At 39.7% G+C, this 24,378-nt stretch overlaps 1 protein-coding gene across 1 annotated transcript; it reads left to right on the forward strand.

Annotated features, from left to right (window-relative positions):
- The first annotated feature begins 18 nt into the window (after positions 1–18).
- On the forward strand, positions 19–24,051 carry LOC127674593 (nuclear RNA export factor 2-like). Its single transcript, XM_052170301.1, has 18 exons — positions 19–51; positions 6,208–6,291; positions 6,404–6,508; positions 6,612–6,692; positions 6,821–6,890; positions 7,029–7,117; positions 7,236–7,343; positions 7,508–7,617; positions 9,127–9,163; positions 9,528–9,590; positions 9,671–9,726; positions 9,862–9,969; positions 10,087–10,145; positions 10,241–10,356; positions 10,463–10,505; positions 10,938–11,010; positions 11,397–11,470; positions 23,990–24,051. Exons 1-18 carry the CDS (start codon positions 19–21, stop codon positions 24,049–24,051), a joined length of 1,371 nt encoding a protein of 456 aa, XP_052026261.1.
- Positions 24,052–24,378: the final 327 nt, after the last annotated feature.

Below are 24,378 nucleotides of genomic sequence, written 5' to 3' on the forward strand. Positions count from 1 at the left end.
ATAGTTAAAAGGCACATCATGTTCTTTGATACTGACAATGTTCCTAAAAGGGTAAGTGTTTGGAACCTGAACTGAGATCCCTACCACCCACATTAGTGCTGAGTATATTGGTACACATCAGTAACTCCTGCCTTGGCAGAGGAACAAAGACAGGTAGATTCCCCGAAGCTACCTGGCAAGCCAGTCTAGCCAAATCAGGAAGTCCCAGATTGAGTGGGAGACCTATGTCTCAAAAAGCATGATAATCTCAAATAGTGATAGTGAGAGACTATGTCTCAAAAAGCAGCAGAAAAGGGGAAATCATTTGAAATGTAAATAAAAATATATCGAATAAAATAAATTAAAAAAAAAGCAGCAGAGAAAAGCTGGGCAGTGCTAATTGCATGCCTTAAATCCCAGCACACCAGAGGCAGAAGGATCTCTAAGTTCGAGTCCAGTCTGGTGTTCAGAGTGAGTTTCAGGGCAGTTAGGAATGTACACAGAGGAACTCTGTTTTGGAAAAACAAACAAAACAACAACAAAGACAGTGGGGTCGAAAGAGATGGCTCCTCAATTAAGAGCACTTATTCATCTTATAGAGAATTTAGGTTCAATGCCTTGGCATCCTTCATCTTCCTCTGACTTCTCAGGGCACCAGGCACTTCTAAATCACCCCCAGACAGACTCTTGCACCTCATTAAACCATCACAATTTGTGGGAGCAAAAGCAGTGAGTGATGTTGTAATTAGGTTTGAGTTCCACAAAGTATTCACTGGACACAGCCAGGTAGAAATTACAGGTCCCCAGATCCTAAGGAGTCACCTTTGAAGGCCTCCAGAATGTAACACACCACCTTTTGTAGGTCGCTCGAATGCAAAGAAAGACCTTTGCAGGGTTGCTAAATTTGACAAATAACCCTTGCAGGCCTCCGTCCACCGCTCCCTGAACATTCCATTGCTAGCGAACACCGAGGGTACACTGTTACGCTTCCATTCCCTGCCCTCACCCCTCACCTCATGTCTTCTTGGAGAAGGCATTCGCCTGCCATTTCCCCTTGCAAATGCCCTTTGCCAACTTCGCATATCTCTAAGGCGTCAGATCCCCACCACACAGTGAGGACTGTACTCAAGAGTCACCTTCGGACAACAGGCTTGGGTGAGTTAGTTGATCAAGCTTGAGGCAGAGGTGATTCTGCCTCCTACTTTCCACCCTTATGCTATGAGAGCCCATGAGCTGAGGGCCCAGACCTATTGTTTTCTATGCATATGAACCTAGTGAAGCTAGAAAGATTTATCCTGGGAAAACTTCCCTCAGCATCTAGGGTCACAATTACGGACACAGTCATGGCAGACCTGAGCTATTCTCGGACTCAAAGGAAAGGCTTGAGACGACTTGTTTTCTCAGGTCTGGCACTTAAAGCCAAAAGCTGTTTTATCAGCCATAGCTTCGGGGGGTGGGGGAACGGGGGGAACGGGGGAAGGTGCGGAGAGGGGGGGAAGGTAGCGGGGTATGGAGTGGGGTGGGGTGCTGGCGAGTGATAAACTGAAAATTAACACTCATACTTCAGTGGTAGAGGGGCATGAAAACCCACAGGTGCCTTTGAATCTTCATAGCTGCCATTCATGGTCAATTTGTGGCCCAGATGACCATCATTCTAAAATGTCACACATGTTGTCTTGCCTGCTTAATGATGTCTGTTTCAAATAGTACTACTGTTTGAATTGCCAAGCTTTCCTGCAGCATGCTTGGGTTTCTGCCTCACTGTGCAGCATAATACATACTACCTTTTTTTCAGTCTATGGTATGTTATCTGGTATCCTTCGTTCCCTTTTAAATTTCCCAAACATTTAATCTTGAAAAACTATTTTGATGCCGTTCTCCTACCTCTCTTTAAATGATTTAAAAAATGTTTCTTTCATTTATTACCATATAATTTTGCCCCATTTCGTCCTGAAACTATCATTTAATTTATCTCTTCGTGTACTGTATTCTGACTTTTCTTGAAATTCTTTCCAAATCCCCTTTTATTTCCTCTTTCAGGTATATCTGTTGTTACTATGCTAACGTGGTTGTTTTTTATTTCTGATACTACATTTTTGACTTACCAGAAAATTCTTCCCACTTCATGCATTTTACAATTGTTGACTGAAGATTTCAGTCCATTTTATGAACAGTAATGTCGTTCAACAGAATTCATGGTTATTTTTTAATTGCTAATTCATTGCTTTTCCAGGAAAGCATATATAATATGGTATAGGTTTTATTTTCATATTAGAGTGAAGTTATCTCCTTCCAGGGGAGAGTTTTGTTTACTTGCTAGCTAGCAAGCAAGAATAGGAAAACCTCAGAACTGTCTGCCACTGCCACCCACTAGGGCTGCCATAGGATGCAAAATTAGCTCTAATTGCTGGGATGAGGACTTCAGGGACCCTTAGTTGCCAGGTCTCTAAAAACATGACATTAAAACCACATGCACACAGCTCCTCCACCACCAGTGTGGCCAGTGCAGTGATGTGGCCTAGGTGTCTGATGTGGGCACTTACATAGTTGGAGTGAAAGTGGCAATCCACTAACCATAAACTAAAGCTGAGAATCTCCTAAATTTCACGGGTGTTTGAGTTATTAAGATGAAACTATTGTTTTTCCCTTGGAAGACTGGTGTATTCCAGTTAAGATGTACCCACCTAACTTAATTGATTTTGGTACCACCAGGGCCTTCCAAATGTTCTAAGGAAGCTTTTTTTCCCCAGGCCTTTCAAAAACTCAGAGCTAAATCTGCAAAGTTTGCTTTGTTGGCTTTCCTTGGCATGCCTAAATTCAGTTTCGTGCTGTTGTTTTTATTGTCCTTGTTGTTGTTGTTGTTGTTGTTGTTAGCACTGTGTCTCTGTAGTCATTTAGCAAACATTCACAGTTCCTCAGTATCTTCCATGCTTCCTCATGAAACTGACTACTGCTCTTTTTAAAATGTGTGTGGGGGTGTGTGTGTGAGCATGCGTGCGTGCGTGTGTGAGTGAGTGCATGAGTGCATGTGTGTGTGTGTGTGTGTACTTGTGATTGTGTTGCCTGTCTCTGAGCAACATATATGAGTGGTGATCACAGAGACCAGTAGAAGGCATCCAATACCCTGAACATAGAGTTACAAGCAGCTATGAGCAACATATTGGTGGTGGAAATTGAACTGGGATCTTCTGATAAAAATTTTAAGTTAATTTTATTATTCTGGGATAGGCATTGTGCAACAACTCATTTAAGAATACAAGGCTTAGACCCAGTCCTTTTAAGAGCTGCTATTAAAAACTGTTTAGGATGGTTAAGTAATACAAGTTCATAAATAGTAAAACTCATGGTCATATTAGATTCTAATTTAGTTAATTACACTAAAGTATTTTCAAGGTTATTCAAATGATAAATAGCTAAAATGTCAATGTTTAACAATTTAGTTTTGCTACATATAGATAGATGGTTTTCAAACAGCATCAGAGATCCACAAAATATGGCAATTAAAATCATTTCATTATTAAAAGGTCTTTTGATTATGAGACAGTACTGTGACAGTACCCCTATTCCACATCAAAGAAGATATTTAGCATCAGTACCTCCATGTGGAGTTGCTTCAATTAGTGGCTTGGAGAACCTGTTGTTCTTGCAGACCTGAGTTCAATTCTTGGCCCTTACATGGTGGCTCACAACAATCTGTAATTCCAATTCCAGAGCATCAGACCACCAAGGGCACAAGGCATGTACATGGTCAACATGTATACATGCAGGCAAAATGTGTATATATTCTAACTCCTTGGTTTTTTATAAAGATACTTCTGGCTTTGTAAAGGAGGTTTTGCAAAGTTCTTTTCATTACAGTTTTTTAGAATGGTTCTGGAAAAATGGAGATAGTTACTCTTTATCTGTTTTGTAGAATTTGGCTGTGAAAATCAGATTCAGAACATTTTTTATGTAATCGTTTTTGATTACTGCTAATTATACTTTCTAGTTTTTCTTGATTCAAATTTTATAGGTTGTATGTGTTCAGAAATTTATCTATTTTATCTAAATTTTCCAGTTCGGGCTATATAATCATCTATAATATTTTCTTAGCTCTTTTGTATTTTGTTTCTAATGTCCCCTTTTCATTTCTCTTCTTATATACTTAATTATTTGTCAGTCCATAGGGTTTTTTTTGCTTTGTTAGTCTATCTAAATGTTTATCGGCTCTATCCTTTCAAAAACCTAACACTCTAATCTTTAATATTTTCTTCTATTAGCTTTAGATTTGGTTTGTGGTTGCTTTGTTTTTAAATATTCAATTTTTTTTGAAATTGTGTTGAGTGTAGCTCATCAGTGTGTGCTTAAACTTGTATCTTTTTTCTCAATTCTAGAATAAAATCATGAAAAAGTTTCTCTCCAAGCAAAAGAAAGAGATATGAGTTATTTCCAAGAAGGTTCTGGAAACGACAACCTTTATGATGAATTTCATCTGGATACTTTTTTACCTCCACAACTCCAGGACAATGATGGAAACATGCAGATAATGGATATCTATGGGGACCCTCAAATATTATAGTAAGTAAGAGGCAAGCTTGCTTGCATGTAATATCCCTTGGGATTGGACAACTCTGCATTTTTCTCTTATTTCAATAGAAAAATGAGCAGTGATTGAAGTCCTACTTAACCTAGAGAGATGATTGTCAGTAAATTAAGACTAGTCTTTTTAATAGACTGTGTGGCAATTCCAAATATTTATAAATAACTATCAATTTCCCCACAGCAACTCTTATACCATCAGAGTCAAAGAAGATTATGGTGCAACTTATTCAGCATGCCAAGAGACAATTCTTTCCAACAAAGAGATGGTCAGAAGCATACTGGGTGAAGCCTTAGGGAGCTGGTTCAAGATCATGGTGAGTGTACTCATCAATGAATAACATACAAGAGAGGCAGGACAGTTGCTGTTACTTTGATCACATCTAAGGATAGATAGATTCAGGAAAAGGAGGAAGGCAAAGGTAGAAATTACTATAGAGAACATGGAAAAGCTCCCCAGCAGTTATCTCATTGTGGCTCAAACTTAAGAGTTTTTGACAGCTCTTAAGTCTTGCCAGACAGCCAGGTAAGAAATAGTTTAGAATCATGTGGAAACTTATAAAAGTGACATAAGTTTTGAAGAACTGGATTTTATTATTTAAAATATAATCATTGAAATACAGAGAAAGGATAATTAGGAAACCCACCACTACCACCCCCACCCCTCAGAGAAAGAAAGAAACTTGGGAAGGAGGGAGAGAGAAGGGAAGGAAGGAAAGAGAAAATGTGCCAGTTATCTCCACATAACAAGTCTTTTCTAAAAGGGGGTCAGGAAGAAGTGCTCAACATCATTAGTCATTAGGGAAATGCAAATTAAAACAACCCTGAGATTTCACCTTACACCAGTCAGAATGGCTAAGGTCAAAAACTCAGGAGACAGCAGGTGTTGGTGAGGATGTGGAGAAAGAGGGATGGTCCTCCACTGCTGGTGGGGCTGTAAGATGGTACAACCACTCTGGAAATCAGTCTGGTGTTTCCTCAGAAAACTGAACATGACACTTCCAGAGGACCCTGCTATACCTCTCCTGGGCATATACCCAAAGGATTCCCCAGCATGCAATAAAGACACATGCTCCATTATGTTCATAGCAGCCTTATTTATAATAGCCAGAAGCTGGAAAGAACCCAAATGTCCCTCAAAGGAGGAATGGATACAGAAAATGTGGTATATTTACACAATGGAATACTACTCAGCAATTAGAAACAATGAATTTACAAAACTTTTAGGCAAATGGTTTGATCTGGAAAATATCATCCTAAGTGAGGTAACCCAATCACAAAAGAATACACATGGAATGCAATCTCTGATAAGTGGACATTAATTAGCCCAGAAACCCTGAATACCCAAGGCACAAATCACATAACAAATGACTCCCATGAAGAAGTATGGAGAGGGTCCTGATCCTGGAAAGGATTGATCTAGCATTGGAGGGGAATATAAGGACAGAGAAAAAGGAGGGAGGTGATCGGAGAATGGATGGAGAAAAGAAGGTTTATGGGATATATGGGGAGGGGGGATCCGGGAAAGGGGAAATCATTTGGAATGTAAACAAAGAATATAGAAAATAAAAATATTAAAAAATAATATATTTGATTTGTTGTTGAAATGTCATGTGTGTTTTCTCTCTTATTCCTTGTTTTTGCCCCCAGATTCCAAATGGAAGAAAGTACAACAAGATGTGGTTAATAAATTTACTCCAGAGTTATTGCAGTGTGGGCTTCACACCAGTTGATGTAAGAGATAAACACTGAAGCCCAGTTTGTCCACACAGGGGATAGGGAGAGGCCAGGCTCCCTGCAGGATGCTGGCCTCCAGCATCATCTCTGTTGTCTTTATCTCTTATAGTTCCAGTACATCAGAAACACTATACAATTCTTTGTTCAAAATGCCAAAACTGCCATTGAATTGATGAATATAAACTACCAGATAAGAGACGAGGAGAACAAAAGGGTTGGTGTTAATGGAATTTTTTTAACTACTTTTTGCATACAGAGATGAATCTGTCTCTGGGACAGGGAAGACCTGATGTTTACCCTACCCTCTCTTCACACAGATTGCTATCTATGTAAACTCATCTAGGGAGCCTGCATCTGTACATTATAAGTTAACACCAGAACAAATGCACACCCTAAAGGTAAGGCAGACTCACGACACATTGTTTCGGCTTCCCCACATCTCCCCCTTTTTCTCCAACTCAATGAAGTCCCTGTCACTAACACAACCAGAGCCTCAGAGGTATTCTCTCCATATCCGTTTCTGCAGCTGAGTATGAAGAAACGATATGATGTCTCCAGGAAAGATCTATACCTCAGAAAGATTCGCTTTGACCAAGGTATGACTGACAGCAATAATTGTAGGTCACAGGTCTTCCTAGGAGGAAGATGATGGTTCCTTGGAAGGGGTCTGCACTGGTTATGGTCTAGATGCACTTCTCTTTGCCTGCTAACTGCTCTCTGTCCACTTGCTGAAGACTTGGTGAATCGTGGAATTGACATATTTCTGGACAGAAGAAGCTGCATGACTGCCACCCTTCAAATCATCCAAGAGGATTTCCCCGAGGTGAGGCCAAAGATCCAGTGATGATATGTGGGTGGAGGTCCAGAAGGGATGGAGTGCAGGGAAGCTTGTCTCTTAGAAAGTACATAATAATGATCATGCTAAATCTTACTCCCATTAGCTGTTGTCCTTGAACGTGAGCAACAACAAAATATACTGGCTAGATGGCTTGTCTGAATTAATAGAGAAGGCCCCTCACGTCAAGACTCTCAACCTTTCAGGAAATTTGGTAAGCTGATATTTGGGTTACAGGGGGAAGGCAGTATACACTCTTAAGTGTGGCTGCAAGAGGAGAGAAAGTTGCCTGTATGAGGATGGGAGCTATAGATACTAGGTTCTAGATCTATAAGGCTTTGCCTGGAACACCTTTACCAGTGCTCTTGTTGTCCTCAGGTAAGAACAGTGTGGGAGTTGGAGAAGATGAAAGGGCTGAAGCTGGAACAGCTGTGGCTAGAAGGGAACCCCTTGTGCAGCTCCTTCCAAGACCATTCTTCCTATGTAAGGTAGATATACCTGCTAACACCTCTTTCCCCCTGGTGGCCTGAGAGACTATGGGAGGAGGCAGCCCTGGTCTTCTGGGAGGACCACAGGGCCTGCTCTCCCCTGTCTCTGTACTCTGGGCTTTGCTCACAGGCTTCCTTTGATACTATCCTGTCTACCCCACCTCACCTAGCATGGGTTGTGTCATACTTTCATGAGTTTTCAGCCTCTTCCAGAAGGTACTCCTGAGCATCTCAACAGCACCAGGCCTCCTTTCCAGTCCTGAGAGGAGCCTTTCTTCTGGTCTTGTTCCTGAATGGTCCTATCATCTGTCCCAGGATGCCCTAGAGGTTGTCCTACCCCAGCTGAGGGCTGAGGTCCTAGGTGATGCTGACGTGGACATCACTTCCTCTAGACTACTGCTGGGATCTCTGTCTTCCTTTGGATCAGGGGACCTCTGCTCTCTAGATCAGGAATCCAGGAGTGGGCTATGACTGGGGAGCCAAAGGCGTCCTGGAGCAGGAAGGGAAGGGAGAGGGCAAAAGAGGTTGAGGGGAAAGAAGCCCCTGGCTTCCTAGAAGCCTCCTTCCCTCCCTCCATCCCTCCGTCCCTAAGTCCCTATGGGCCAGCCTTCCTTGCTCATCATCCTACCTAGCATGTAAGAGTAGCCATGGGTAGTCTGAAACAAGCAACTTGATTCCTTGGAGAAGTCCCACACCCATAGAGGCACAGGCCCACAGTCTTCAGAAGAGAACAAAGTGGTCATAATGGATGTCATAGGCCTCCATCTATGCTGAACTGGGTACTCATCACTTCTGCTTCTGGACAATGGTTCTTGCTTCCAGAGATGCTCTTTATCTCTATATCGCTGAGGAAAATTATAGGCCTGCATGTTCTGCTAGCCTCACTATGGTGCATGCTTTCATTCCTACTTTGGGTCCCTGGACTAGCCAGGCAGGGATGGAGGAAAAGGCAGCAGTGGGGGAGCCCTTTTCCCCTGTGTTACACCATCCCTCTGTCCCAGGCTAGACAGAATATCTCCTATTATTCCCTTTGCTTTATTTCTTCTGCCTCTTTTGCCTTTACTCTATGTCTCTCTCATATTTCCTTCACTGTCCCTCCCTTACTATCCATTTCTGTCACCATTTACAATTCCCCTGTCATCTCCCTCTTGCTTCCTGAGCCACGTCTCCCTCAACTCCATTTCTCATTATTCCAAAGATTCCTGGACACACAGCACGATGACAGAACCCTGAGGTTCTGTCTTATGCCCTGATCCTCTAAAGGCCTTCTCTGGAGACTCTGAGGAAGAGGAGAGATTCAGGGAGAGGAGGAAGCCCTGGAGACTGAGCTCTCAGTATGGCTTCTTGGGACCAGTGCAGTGTGGGTGGGAGCTACTCAGGCATGGGTAGCAGGTAAGGAGAGGGAGGAGAACAAGAGGGAGAATCACAGGCAGGCAGGGAAGAACTACTACTAGGACTTGAAATGTCAGTCATTTCTTATGGCTTTTGTTTTTTGCTTTTTTTCCACAGTGCGATTCTGAACTGTTTTCCAGAGTTATCACACTTAGTAAGTTCCTGCCTTCATCATTTCACTTCTTCAAATACAAGACCTCCATCCATGCTCCCAAGCCCTTTGTGTCTTGCTAGAAAAGACTTTGTGCCCCAGACTATTATCCATTTAAAATGTCATGGATTCTTTAAAGAAAAAAATAACATGAATCTTCTCCTCAGTGAAAAATATCCTGTAAGCACAGAAAGAGGGAGGAGAAACGGGAGATATCCTGCAGCCATCCACTGTAATCTCAAAGCCCATGAAATTTCCTGGGCCATTTCACACCTGGCTCTTATTCTTGTTCTGAAGCCTTCTTTAGCTCCTTGGGCATCATATGCCATGTCCCTCATCTGTGCTCCTAACATCTTCCTTCTTGCAGGATGGCATGAAATTATTCCCAACAATTGACATTAACACCTTGGAAATAATAAAACCATACAAGGTGAGAAGTGAGCATCCAAATGCAAAAAGTAGCAAGGAAGCTTTTTCAACCAGCTTGATTAAAAGTGTCTTCCATTTCAGGAAAGCTATAAAGGATCTGAGAATCTGAAGAATCTGCTCATACAATTTATGCTTCAGTGAGTTGCCTTGAAAACATGAGAAATAGAAGACTGGACTGGGCTGGGCTATCACTGCTTAAGTTTGCATGTAAGAATTTTTGGGTATCATTTGGGACTTGTGACAGACATAGCCCTTTGGTGCACTTCCCACAGGTACTACTTGATATACGACTATGGTGATCGACATAGTCTTCTCAGTGCGTATGATGCAGATGCCTGCTTCTCCCTGGCCATCACTTTTAACTCCGATAAGGAAGACCTGTGAGTATCCCAGCTGAAGCTTTATTCTAGAACAGCAAGTTCCACCTCTAGTATGCACAGGGGTGAAACCATCCAGAATGACACAATTATCCTCAAGTTCCTCTTTTGTTCTCCTAGGAGCAGCTTAGAAGACTACTTTAAAGATAACAGGAATATGATGAGGCTGAAGAACTCCTGTAAGGATGTAATGAAGTGATAAAGGAGGCAATAAAATAGTACAAGGCCCAATGGGGTATACTAACCACTATCGTTGCTTCTCTACTTTATACAGCTTTGCGAATGCAGCTGCTGAAGCACAAAAAACATAACATCGTGACCTGCCTCCATGAACTGCCAAAAACACAGCATGATTTAAATTCCTATGTAATAGACCTTTGTGTCCAGACAGTGAGTACCTGCTTCTTCCTGTAGGCGTGGTCTGAAGGGTACAAGTAAGTAAGAACTGCTAGAAGAATAATCAAAACCTTAGTTTACCATTTTTCTTTCTTTTCAGGAAAAAATGATCTGCTTCTCTGTCAATGGATTATTCAAGGAAGGTAAATGTGGAATCTCTATCAGAGCTTTTGGGGTTCCTTTCTTGTGGTAGAAGTTCCTACCAGAGTATTCCTGGCCCCATTCTCATTCTTTCTTTCTCTCTATCCCCTTCCTCTTCTTCCCCTCTCCCTTTCTCCCCTTCTCCCACTCTCCCTCTCTCCCCCTCTTCCCTCTTCATTCTATTTTCTTCTCTACTGATTCATTGTTTCCCACATGTTGTTTTATACCCTGTACAGTTCAAGCATTAGGGCTATAAAGTTTGGTTTCTCTTATTCCTCTCAGTGTAAATTGTCCCATTCTGGCTTCCTTCTGGGTGACACAGTGTCTGGTCTGGCTCTCACTGAAGAGTGGTGTCTGAGTTTTAAAATCATGTGCAAGCCCAATATTTTATTTTATTTCTCTCATTTCATTTTGTTTGCTTGTTGCCATTGAAGTGGCAGGAAAGTCTTGGGGATGTGTCCGTGCCTTCACCAGGACATTCATCTTAACTGCTGACAGGGATTTCAGGTGAGGACTATGTTGTGAGTGGATATAGAAACACCCATTCATCCTTGGGCCAAGGGTGCATTCATATACTCTTGAGAGATTCTCAATACTATAAAGTACAAACAGGTAGCTCTGAGAACATCTTTGGTAAGTGATTATAAGCATGACCTGATTGTTTTTCTTGACAGTGTGACCTTGGCCAAGTTATAAGTCTCCTCTGTGAGTTAGTGGTCTCTGAAATTGTGCAAGTGGCCACTTCTTTTGGAAAGGGTAACTGAGGTAGAGTTAAATTTACAATTTAATGAAGCTGGTAGGAGATCTCTCCAAAGGTAATAACCTGGCAGGGGAAATGCACATTAATCAGCTAGTGAGGCATGAAAATAAAGTAGGGGTTTGCTTTCTTCCAGGCTGTGCATTGTGAATGATGAGATGATCTTGAGGAATGCCAGCCCCACAGAGATCAGGAAGGCCTTCTCTACCAGTAGGTCCACAATGTCCTATACCTAGATTTGCTGGAACACCCACAGTGATTCGAAGTAAGTTCTGGGAATTGCTGGCAATAATCTTGATTTGAAAGAAGTAGAGCTTTAATAGAAATTCACAGCTATTCAGATGTCATGAAACCAAGTTTTGGACCAAAAATTTAAAAATGTGCATTAATTTTGTAGTGACATTATAAGCAATTTTAAAGCAAATTCCATTAGCAGTATCATGAATAAGAAATATAACCAGGGACATGCTTAGCAAAGATATGAGAAAGTATTGCAGAAATAAATAAAACTTAAACAATTTTAAAAGTGGATGGGTATCTTTTGTTGCTGAACTATAGTACTTAACAATATTATGAGAGCAAAACTCCCCAACTTTTTGTTCATGTTATATGCTCATATAAACCATATCATAATCTTAACCACTGGCTTTTAAAATTCAAATGAAAGTAAAGTGAACCCATAATAAAATAGGTTCTTCTTGAAAATGAAGAAGATAGTTGAAAACCTCATTGAAATATTACTATAAACTTATATTAAAATATATGAAAAATAACCATAGGTGTTACAGATACATAGAACAATTGGCAAAGTTCAAAAATATAAAAATATGTATTTTCACACTGATAAATAATTGGTTTTCAAGCAGAGTACCAAAGATACAAAGAGGGAAATGAGAAGTGAATCCACTGAGTCAGAAATATTTTTATGTGTTTGATAAAAACTTTTAATTTTATTGAATTTAATTCTTAGAATTTGATAACAAAAGGACCTGTTCCATTTGAAATAATTAACTACATTTTTTTATATTTTGTATATGCATGCCATGAGGATTGTGTGGAAGTTGTAGGACAACTTGCCAAAGTCAATTCTCTCTTTCCACCAGGATCCAGGGGATGGAATTCTGGTTGTCAGACTTGGTGGCAGCACCTTTTACCTGCTCTCTTTGTTAAATTTTTCCATTGCTGTGATAAGACACCATAAACAAGAGCAACTTGAATAGGGAAAGGTTTATTTAAGCTTACAGTTCTCTGGTCACACTCCAAGAGTGAGGGAGCTCAGGGTTGTTTATAACTCAAGGCAGGAACCTGGAGGCAGGATCTGAAGCAGAGGCCATCATGAAGCAGAGGCATGCTACCAACTGACTTACACCTCATGGCTTGTTTAACCAGCTTTCTCAGAGCACTCAGGACTACCAGCGCAGAGGTAGCACCAACCACATTGAGCTGGGCACTACATATCAATCATCAAATCAAGAAAATGCAGGCTGTGTGGATGCTTTTGATTCTAGCACTTGGGTGGCAGAGACAAGGAGATCAAGAGTTCAAAGCTGCCTGGTCTATATAGGGAGTTCCAGGCTAGCCAGGACTACAAAGTGAGACCTTGTCTGAAGAAACAAAACGAAATGAATAACTAAATAGAACAACTAAATCTGAGCTTTGTAATGAATGTATATAGTTGCAGCACTTGGTAAGTAGAGATAGCACTAGCAGGAGCAGGGGGAAAGAAATTTACATTGTTTCTTTTCTCTGATTCAGGCCTCTCACTGGGCACATAAGAGGATTGAAGTTCCTTGTCTCTTCCTGGCCCAGAGAGGAGAGGAGAGGGGAAAGGGAAGATGGGAGAGGGGAAAGGGGAGATGGGAGAGGGGAAAGGGGAGATAGGAGAGGGAAGAGGGGAGAGGAGTGGAAAAAAGAAAGGAAGGAAGGAAGGAAGGAAGGAAGGAAGGAAGGAAGGAAGGAAGGAAGGAAGGAAGGAAGGAAGGAAGGAAGGATAAAAGCCCTCATATAGAGACACATGTACTGGATGAAGCTGAAGAAGGCTGTACCACCACTTTATTGTTATTCTTAGTTTTTATACTTTCTCAGGATAATTGATCACATGGACTTCTAAGGACTTTTACATAGTAATTTTAAGGCAACAGTTCTTGTCATAGATTAAGGACTTACAACAGATTTGTTTACATGTCTTTCCATTAAGGCTAGTACCTGACTAAACATTCATTATCTTTTTCTAGCTCCATAAGTTCATTATAAGTTTAAAGCAATTATTTTTATGTCATAAGTTACCATGATTTGGTCAAGAGACAAATCATCTGCCTTATATCTTATTATTTTGAACTCTTGTATAGGTAGACTAGTCTGTCATTTATTTTCTGTCCTTACACCTACAATAAATTGCCCATACCCAGTGTGTGAACTTTAGTTACCAGACAGTGGCTTCATTCCTAACCTAGAAGTAATGTTTTCCTTGATTATAAATTTGTTCCAAGCCTGCTTTAATTTCCTAATGCAATTAGCCCTTGACACATGAAGGTTTACAGAGCTCTTTTTACAGCTTTTATTCTATAGAGAGCTTGAGATTACTTGTATTAATTTAGGAATTCTATAAAATCATTACCAGGAATGATAAAATCACTAATTTCTCTTTACAACATTATTACATGAGAGAATATTTTCATGTTGATTCTTTAGGAAATCTGCCCAATATGGTGGGCTGATGCCCAGGGATCATTAGGCTAGGTAATAGTGGCAGGAAAGGCATATCAGTAGCAAGAGGTAGTCTTGGGAGTCAGCAAGAGGGTCTCTGAGGACCCTGTAGCTCAGAGTGCACTCATCACAGCCATGCAAAATGGTGGGCCATCTCCAGAAAACTCACTTGCTTGCCATAGTCTTTCCTAGATGGCTTCTGACAGCAATGATATATGTTTATTCTATTTATGAACATGTCCCAGCAAATGAGTAGCATAGGTTAAACAACATAGAATGCTGTTCTATTTAAGATGAGGAAAATGTTCTGAAATTGGTTATCTGTTACAGTTATATATTTTCAATACATAGAAAAATCACTGAATTATATACCTTAATGTAGTCAATTATAGGGTATGGCTAATATTTTAATTTAAAAGCAATGGGATTTTTTTTTTAATTTCAATTTGTTATTTTCTTGATCTTTTCTTTTAATGGCTGAGGATTAAGGTCCATTATTCTTAGGCATGACCCTGTGGTTTTTGCTTTGAATCCTAGGCATAAGTGGTGACAAACATTGTGAGTTCTACCAGGTCTTTCTTCACTATTCCAATAGTGCTACGTCTGGTACACATGTCCCAGCAAATGAGTAGCATAGGTTAAGTGGTGGTACTTCGTGGTCAGTGTATCTTTCTTGTTTTAGTAATTGAGGTTACCTACCCTTCCTTCTCCCACCCCAGGCATATTGAGAACAAGTGGAAATGCATCAGAGATGATGAAACCCTCTTTACATTCCAGGTGAGGCCTGGGAATCAAAGGAGTGAAAGATAAGTGTTCCTAATCCTTCAGCAAGATGGGACCCCAGTGCCTGGGGATGAAACTCGGGGTATGAGGCTCTTTTAATATCTTAACCTTTTTTTTCCTTCAGACCAAGGAAAGATTCTCAAGTGAATTCTTCAGATACAAGTTCTAAAAGGAGCCCTTTGAAGTCATCTTCCTCTTCACCCACATTATTGTTTGTTTCTTTCTAAGCCATTGATTGACCTGGCCAAAATTTGAGGCACTAACCAAGAAATCAAATACACATAGGCCATGTAACAGCTACCCACAGGGCCAATTGCTTCATATATAACCCCCATGAAGAGAACATGTATTCCATAATAAAAACCATGCTGAATCTTGTATCCTGAATTGCTCTTTTCCTGGTACAGAGGAACCAGTACCTAATGGTCCCATGTACCCTGACTTTCATCACATTCAACTACCAGGCTTGCTTCCATAGAAAGTTATAAAGGACACATGATATTTACCTGTAATTAGCCTTTGGAGACCAGGAAATCTGTGAAGATGCTCTATCTAGAGGCTCACAAGTAATATGCATGTGACCTAGTACAACCAGGGCCCCAAAGGGGCTGCCACCAGATTAGTGCGTCTGTGAAGAAGGGAAAGGTAGTAAGAAGGAACACATTTTACTTCTCTCTGACTATTTGAATGTATGCCTTGATGTGTTTTATGACATGTACATAAGTGGGTGGCAAGGAGGCATTTTCATAGCTCCCTGTGCTTCCATTTCTCTCCCTGCCTCCTCCCTTTCTGGAAGTTGCTGTGCAGAAAGTGTTACAACTATTAGCCTCTGCTGGGGAGCAGGAGAGTCAGCCTGATGTCAGCTCCATGTCCATCTTCTTGAGGGAGTGTCTTCAAACTCCTATTTTCACAGAAGAGGCATGCACTCTTGCTTTGGGGCCAAGTCTGTGGACCTTGCACAAAGAGCAGCAATTAGTAGTTCTGAATTCCAGGCAGGTGTTAAATGGGAACTCTGCAAAATCTATTTCCCAAACCATGGACTTCCTCTATTTCTGTAATGCAATGCATGTACTTTAGAAAAAAAAATCAGGTTTTCTGTTTTGTTTTTTCTTGTTTGTGTTTTGTTTTGGTTTTTTTGAAATTCAACTAATAGTGGCATAGAGTTTTCAAATCATAGTTGTATAAATAATGAGACAGATGTTGTACTATGAGTTGGAAAATTATGCCTGCAATTGTTTGTACTCAATGTGATTTCCTATCAATTGTCATTTAAAGTTCTTCTTTCACTTTTAAGAGTTTAAAAATATGTGATTTATTTAAAATGAAGAAATGGGTTCAGTATGGAATTTACACAGACAAGTTGGGTTGATATGTTCCCTGAACCCATTTTTTTGGCCTGCTCTTCTCCAAAATAGCCCCCTTCTATTTTCATGCCACATGTAGTCTACTACCTTTACTGCCCCCTTTCTTTCCCTCCTTCTCTAAGACCTGTTTTTACCCTCCCTTTGTCTCCTTTCTAATTTGCAGACATATGCTCACACCTGTACATGCATATATACAATGCATGTAAAAATTAAGAACTTGGGTGCACCTATAAGAGAAAAATCTGCATTTGACTCTTTGAATCTAAATTACTTTGCTTAGTATAATAATGTTAAATTCCCTACTACTATGGGTTTTGCTCATTGGTCATATTATTAAACCTAAGTACTCATATTTATTTTTGTGCCCACCCTTCATCAGAGAAACTTCTTATGGTCATGGCAGAAGTGAATACAGAAACTCATAATCAGCCAGAATGCTAAGAAAAAGGAAGGCCAGGAGAATCAGATGATATATAGCAGAAGTACATCTTCTTAACATAACACAGTCATTACAGTAACTTATTGCAGATGTGGTTATAGGCATTAAGACCGAGTCAAGGTTAGTCCCATTGGCATATCATGGAGGGGCTCCATGAAGCACGATCCCTCTCTGAGAGACTGTTGGCAGTTCATGGTTGTTGAAAGGTTGTTTTTTTTGTTTTTGTTTTTGTTTTTTTAATTCCAAAAGCTGTCTCTTCACTCTGCTGATACTTTATTCTGCTTCAAGTGATATGCTTAATTTCACAGAACCTATTTGTTACTTTTGGTATTTTCTGTGATAATAAAATCCCTTTCAGGAACCCTTTGCCTATGCTTCCCTTTACCTGTACATTAAGGACTTCCTTTATGTATGCCTCTAGCAGTGTTCAAGTTCAGATTTTACATGAAGACGATCTTTCCTTCATTTGGAGGTATTTTGTTTTTGTTTTCTGATTGTTTGGTGTGTGTGTGTGTCTGTGTGTGTCTGTGTGTGTGTGTGTGTGTGTGTGTGTTTGCACGCGCGCGCGCGTGCACACAAGATGCTATGATCTAGGTTTGTTCTTAGACGTATGGAAATGCAGTTTCCCCTCCATTATTTGTTAAAGACTGCCTTTTCTTTGTCAAAAATTGGGTGTTTCAGTCTTTGAAGGTTTATGTCTGTATTCTCTATTCTATTTCAGTGGTCTGAATGTCTGCTTTTGTGTAAGTTCTGTGAAGTTTCTTTTTTAAATTTATTGACAGATACATACTTATGTAGAATGTATTTAGCTTTTTACCCATTACCCTCTCTCTTACCCTTGTCACTTTTGTGTTACACCTGATCTTTCTAACAAGTTCTCACTCCTACTTTCTTTTTTTAATTTTTTATTTATTGAAAAGGGAAGTAAAGGGAAATAAAAACACTTTATGATAAAACTAAAGGTTTACATGGAAAATATTTCAGATAAACACGTTAAAATTGACAACTTTCATGGAAAATTAAAGAGTAAAGTGGTAGACATGTAAAACACTGCTAAATTAATTCAAATATGGGATAGAAATATTTTATGATAGAATTGAAGATTTATGTGGAAAATATTTCTGATAAAATTGTACAAAATGTAGAAAAACATGTTAGAATTGAAGATTATCATGGAAAATTTTATATAGATATAATAATGATAGGTATAAAAGTATTCCTAAGTTGATTGAAAGTGGAATTATAAACATTTTCTGATAAACTTGAAGATTTACATGGAAAATATTTCTGATAAAATTGAAGAAATATATAGAAAAAACATGTTAAAATTAAAGGTTATCTTGGAAATTATATAGATAAAATGATAGGCATAAAGATAATTCTAAGTTGATTGAAGGTGGAATTATAAACATTTCAGATAACATTGAAGATTTACATGGAAAATATTTCTGGTAAAATTCAAGAAATAAATAGACAAACACGTTAAAATGGACTATTTCATGGAAAATTTTACATATAAAATGGTAGATATAAAAATTCTAAAGTAATTGATGGTGGAATTTGAAACATTTGTGATAAAATCAAAGATTTACATTGAAAACATTTCTGATAAAATAGAGAAAGTATATAGAAAGACATTAAAATTGAAGATTATCATGAAAAATAATGCAGATAAAATGGTAGACATAAAAACATTACTAAATTAATTAAAAGGGGAATTATAAATATTTTCTGATAAAACTGAAGATTTACATGAGAAAAATTTCGTTATTCTATGTCTTTTTATTTGGGAGTTGAGTCTATTGTTGTTAAGGGATATTAGGGAATAGTGATTGTTGCTTCCTGTTATTTTTGATGTTATTTTTATGTTTGTGTGGGTATCTTCTTTTGGGTTTGTTGGAAGATTACTTTCTTGCTTTTTCTAGGGTGTAGTTTCCCTCCTTGTGTTGGCATTTCCATCAATTATCCTTTGTAGGGCTGGATTTGTGGACAGATATTGTGTAAATTTTATCATGGAATATCTTGGTTTCGCCATCTATGATGATTGAGAGCTTTTCTGGGTATAGTAGCCTGGGCTGGCATTTGTGTTCTCCTAGGGTCTGTATGAAGTCTGCCCAGGATCTGCTAGCTTTCATCGTCTCTGGTGAGAAGTCTGATATGATTCTGATAGATCTGCCTTTATATGTTACTCGGCCTTTTTCTCTTACTGCTTTTAATATTCTTTCTTTGTTTAGTGAATTTGGGGTTTTGATTATTATGTGCTAGGAGGAATTTCTGTTCTGGTCCAGTCTATTTGGATTTCTGAAGTCTTCTTGTATGTTCATGGGCATCGTTTTCTCTAGGTTAGGGAAGTTTTCTTTTACAATTTTATTGAAGATATTTCCTGGGCCTTTAAGATGTAAATCCTCTCTCATCTATACCTATAATCCTTAGGTTTGGTGTTCTCATTGTGTTCTGGAGTTCCTGGATGGTTTGGGTTACCAGATTTATGCATTCTGCATTTTCTTTGACTGTTGAGTCAATGTTTTCAATGGTATCTTCAGCACCTGAGGTTCTTTCTTCTATCTCTTGTATTCTGTTGTTGATGACTCTTGACATCTATGACTCTTGAGTTCTTTCCAAGGTTTTCTATCTCCAGAGATGTCTCACTTTGTGATTTCTTTATTGTTTCTACTTCCACTTTTAAATACTGCATGGTTTTGTTCAGTTCCTTCACTTGATTTTTTGGGGTGTTCCTGTAATTATTTAAGGGCTCCTGCCTGTTGACCCATGATCTCTTGTATTTCTTTAAGGGATTTTTGTGTTTCCTCTTTAAGGGCTTTTACCTGTTGACAGTTGTTCTCCTGTATTTCTTTAAGGGAATTATTTAAGTCTTTCTTAGAGCCCTCTATCAGCATCATGAGATATGATTTTAAATCCAACTCTTGCTTTCCCGGTGTGTTGGGATATCCGGTACATGCTGTGGTGGGAGAACTGGGTTCTGATGTTGCCATGTGTCCTTGGTTTCTGTTGGTAGGGTTCTTGTGCTTGCCTTTCACCATCTGGTTATCTCTGGTGCTAGTTGGTATTGTTGTCTCTGGCTGGAGTTTTTTTTTTTTTTTTTTTTTCCTGTGGGCGTATAAGCCTGTGTCCTTACACCTCTGAGTTCAAAAGTGAAAGCACTGCTGGGAGATCTCTCTCCTGGTGGGCTATGCACAGAAGGTTGTGGAGTCTCCCGGCTCCCTGGTGCAAATGGCAGCAGGAAGATTTCTGTCCCAGCTGCTCCACTGATCACAGAAGGCTGTGGAGTCTTCCGGCTCCCTGGTGCAAATGGTGGGGTGAAGACTTCTGTCCCAGCTGCTCCACTGATCTTATACCCTGTGTGCTCCTAGCAGTTCCCCTCCAGAGAGAAGGTGGAGATCTTACCTCTGTGCTCAGAAGTGAAAGCAATGCTGGAAGATCACTCTCTCCTTGCAGGCTGTGCTTAAAAGGCTGTGAAGTCTCCAGACTCCCTGGTGCAAATGGTAGCAGGAAGACTTCACTCCTACTTTCAAGTATTTTGCTATTGTTATTTGGGGATCTGTTTGGTTTTTGTGACCTACTAAATATAATTAGTGTTTCTTGCAAGAGTTTAGTTGGGAATATATTAACCATACTATGAGCATATTAGTAATGACCACAATACCAAATGTGATGACTCCTTCTCCCACAACATCTAATTACCACCATTAGTTCCTCAGAGAGCTATGATACTCCAAATGCCTCTGCCTATTTATAATGGAATGCTTATTGATCTCATTTGGCATTGTTCTTCAGTCTGAAGCCACAGCTGCTGTGACTTCATAAATGAAATAGCTATGCCACATAAAGAAGACAGAAGATGGTGTTTCACAGTGTTTATCCCACAAACTGGCATTTATTTTCTTTCTGCCAGCATTTTTGCAACGTTCCTTTGGAACCTTGAAAGGGAAATGCATATGTTCCATTTAGAGATTAGTGTTCAGCAGTTATTTTCAGTTCTTTGAAACAAGTCTTCATGTTGTCACCCACTGCAAACAGAACTGTTTCATCATTTTTCCTTTCCTTTCCTTTCCTTTCCTTTCCTTTCCTTTTCTTTCCTTTCCTTTCCTTTCCTTTCCTTTCCTTTCCTTTTTCTTCCTTTCTCCCTCCCTCCCTCCCTCCTTTCTTTCTTTCCTTCCTTCCTTCTTTCTTTCTTTCTTTCTTTCTTTCTTTCTTTCTTTCTTTCTTTCTTTCTTTCTTTCTTTCTTTTCTTTCTGTCATTGTTTGTTTTGTTTTCTGAGACAGGATTTCTCTGTGTAACAGCCCTGGCTGTCCTGTACTTGCTCTATAGACCAACCTGGGCTTGAACTCACAGAGATCTGCCTGTCCCTGCCACCCCAGAGGCTGGGATTAAAGATGTTTGCTACTATTGCCAGGCTAAACAAGGATGAGAGAAGCACTAACACATGGGTATAAATGTGAATGTTTAGGGAAGATGTGGTAGTTTATTCCTTTAATCCAAGCACTACGGAGGCAGGCACAGCTCTGAGTTTGTGGCCAGGTCTGGTCTACATATCAAGTTTCAGACCAGTCAGATCTACACAGTGAGACCCTCATCTAAAAAAAAAATCCACACATATCCATAAATCAGTGTGATGTTTATTTAGCAAGACAACTTCCTCAGTACAAGTAGAAGCTTCCACCCTTGCACCTATGACTTTGTTAACTATGGATTATTGACCAGAATTACAGTATTAGGTATGGATTCCCTCCTGTGAAATGGGCTTCAAATACAATTAAAGTAGTTCATTCCCAAGTAGCAGTCGTTCTGATATTGAAGCATTAGGTAAATATTTTCTGATGTGCCAACAATGTAGTTCACAGCTTCCTAAGACCATGCATAGCTTTTGATTCTCCAGTAGCCTAAATAGCACGCTTTGGCACTATGAAAGCTAGCCAGGTGGTAGGGAGCTTTCAGCTAGCTGTCAGCTTGATTTCTTTGGGTTCTGTGACCAAAATTTCAATGTTTGGAATGTCTGTAGCCATGGGGACCTGTTTTTGTTGTTGTTGTTGTTGTTGTTCTGATGAAAAAACAAGAGCAACAGAAATTAGATGTATTACTTGGGAAACCACTGAGGTTTCTTTGATCAATAACTCATTGTAAGGCACCTGATGTCTGGTACTAAGGTATGTATGTGTGTGTGTGTGTGTGTGTGTGTGTGTGTAGATGTCATTTTTTAAAAAAATATTTTTTAATATTTTGTGTGTATTCATTATCCATTTATATATTCATGGACATATAATCCAGTCTGATTCCATTTCTTAGCTATTCTGAATACAGCCACAATGGACATGGATGTGCAAGTATCTCTGTGGTGGAATATGGAGCTCTTTTGGTATGTTCCCAGGAATGGGAATGTGAGTCACACAGTGCTTCTAGTTTTCACTTTTTAAGAAACCTTCATGCTGATGTGGTCCCTGGTTCTGGAAAGGCTCAGTGCAACAGTATAGGGGAATACCAGAACACGGAAGAGGGAAGGGGTAGATGGAAGAACAGGGGGAGGGAAAAGGGCTTATGGGACTTGCGGGGAGTGGGGACCCAGAAAAGGGGAAATCATTTGAAATATAAATAAAAAATGTATCAATAAAGGAAAAAATTAAAAAAAAAGAGTAATAGAAAAAAAAAAAAAGAAAACATGACCTGGGACAAAAGGGTGAATATTGTTCTTCATAATCTCTGCAGGGATCTAGGAAACATTAGAACTTTATAATAGGAATAGTAGAAAAGTAAATATATTATTTAAAAATTAAAAAAAAAGAAACCTCCATGCTGATTTCCATAGTGGTTTCACCAATTCCACCAGTTCCCACTTTCACCAACTTTTTCTTTTCCCCATATCCCCACCAGAATTTGTCAAGAAAACAACTGGCACCAAAATCTATTGAAGATGCAGCATATGTTTAAGGACACGTTAAAGTTAAAAGGCTTACTAGGGGAAAGGATAATGGTACTCTGTGTATGTGCCAGTAACCAAGAAGTCCCTGAAACTGGAAACTTGTTTGAGTGGATTCATCCAGAGTTGATAGCACTACTTCTTGTTTTCTATTTATTTTCTTTTTTCCTTTTTCTTTTTTCTTTTCTTCTCTTTTTTTCTTTCTTTCTTTCTTTCTTTCTTTCTTTCTTTCTTTCTTTCTTTCTTTCTTTCTTTCTTTCTTTCTTTCTTCTTCTTCTTTCTTTCTTTTTCTGTTTTTAGGGCCCTGGGCTGGTTCATCTGGAGGGACCACTACCACCTATTTTTACAAGTATGTTTTATCAAGCCTCTCACCAAAACTATTTTCATCTTGATTCCCAGGTCATGAAGATGGTCAGCCTAGACTGACCATCACCACCTAATATTGTTCCTTATAAGGAGGTTATTCCTTCCAAAAGTTAACCTCCTGCCTCATAATATTATCAGGTTTTCTGGTAATGTAGACTGTGGACTGAGGGAAAACCATGTACTTTTATTAATGCAATTTCAAAATTACAAATATCCCTAAAAAAGTAAAAATGCTTCTCACCATAGTCTAGCTCACGTTAGAGTTGAGGTGTATAGGATTGATGGGCTGGGAGAGTTATGAGTGGTATACATGTTATAAACACTTTGTGATTTTAAGGTTTATTTTAATTAAATTTATGTTCAAATAGATAATACAAACATGAGGCCCAACATTCAAAGTGCAAGGGCTTATATAATCAGAGATTTAGGGGGCAAAAAACATGATGGAACAAGTCTGCAAGAAATCCACAGAGCAGGGATTGGTGTTGGTTTATGGACCCAAAGATATTTTGGCATTACATCTTGTGAGTAAGAAGATTCTTTTTTCCTAGTGCCTAGATTAAATTCAAGCCACTGCACCTTTTGGTAGTGAGGTCATCCTGGAAATGGAATTTATCTAAAACTAGTTGAAAACAAGAAACATGCCGGACAATAAGAGCAAAAGATTTCAAGGGATAGCAACAGGAAAAACAAAAAGGGAGATTTAAAAAAAAAATGGCAGCTGAGCAGTTTTCCCATAGGCTCGGTCGCTATATCACACATTTTACGCAAACAAGCCCTTATGAGTGAGTCACTGGAGGGTTTTTCTTGTAGAAGGAAGAGTTTAGAATTTTTTGAAATAAATAAGAATTTTTATTCGTAATTCAGCATTGAGAACATCCCCACCCAACGGCTTTTCTACCTGGGCCCCACCCCTACCTAACCAGCCCGCTTCAGTGGGCGGTGGAGTTTAGTGACAAACGTGTAAACACTAGAATCCTTTGCTATCCTTCCGCCATACAAAGCAGCAGCTTTTGCTACTGACGCCACAGCATGAAAACCGCATGTATTTGGAAATGTAAAGGCATACCTAAGAAGGAAGCTAAAACTGACATTTGGTAATCATCTGCTTCCCGGTGTTTGGCGCTATTTTCCCTAGGTCGGCATCAGAACCTAAGTGTCGCAGTGTGCGCCATGCGCAGCACGCTCGAGTGGCACTAGCGTCACTCCACTTCCCTAAGCCGGAACTCCTTAAATAACTCTAGCTCCTCCTTTTGCGGGCATCCGTATTGACGTAGCCGCGCCTAGTGCGTCCCGGCGGATGTAGGTAGACGCGTAGCCGCTTCGTGAAGGACCCGAGAGAGGCGTGGGTGCCGAAAGGTGGTAGTTGCTAGTCATGGCCCTTCATCTTGTCCTAAGTCCCAAGCTACAGGCAAGCCTCTAAATACAGTAGACGCCTTTGTCTCTGCTCCCTGCGGCTGACTGCCGACTGCGTTTGCCTGCCTCCTTTCTGCGTGGCAAGGCACCACCGGAGATAACGCAAATAAG

Source organism: Apodemus sylvaticus, chromosome X (assembly GCF_947179515.1).
Source record: "Apodemus sylvaticus chromosome X, mApoSyl1.1, whole genome shotgun sequence".
Taxonomy (NCBI): domain Eukaryota; kingdom Metazoa; phylum Chordata; class Mammalia; order Rodentia; family Muridae; genus Apodemus; species Apodemus sylvaticus.

Bases quoted from the DNA above. Each gene is read 5' to 3' on its own strand.
- LOC127674593 (XM_052170301.1), top strand. From the start codon at position 19: ATGTTCTTTGATACTGACAATGTTCCTAAAAGG. The intron at 52-6,207 runs GTAAGTGTTTGG...TTTTGCCCCCAG, and splicing joins CTGACAATGTTCCTAAAAGG to ATTCCAAATGGAAGAAAGTA. The intron at 9,591-9,670 runs GTGAGAAGTGAG...CTTCCATTTCAG, and splicing joins AAATAATAAAACCATACAAG to GAAAGCTATAAAGGATCTGA.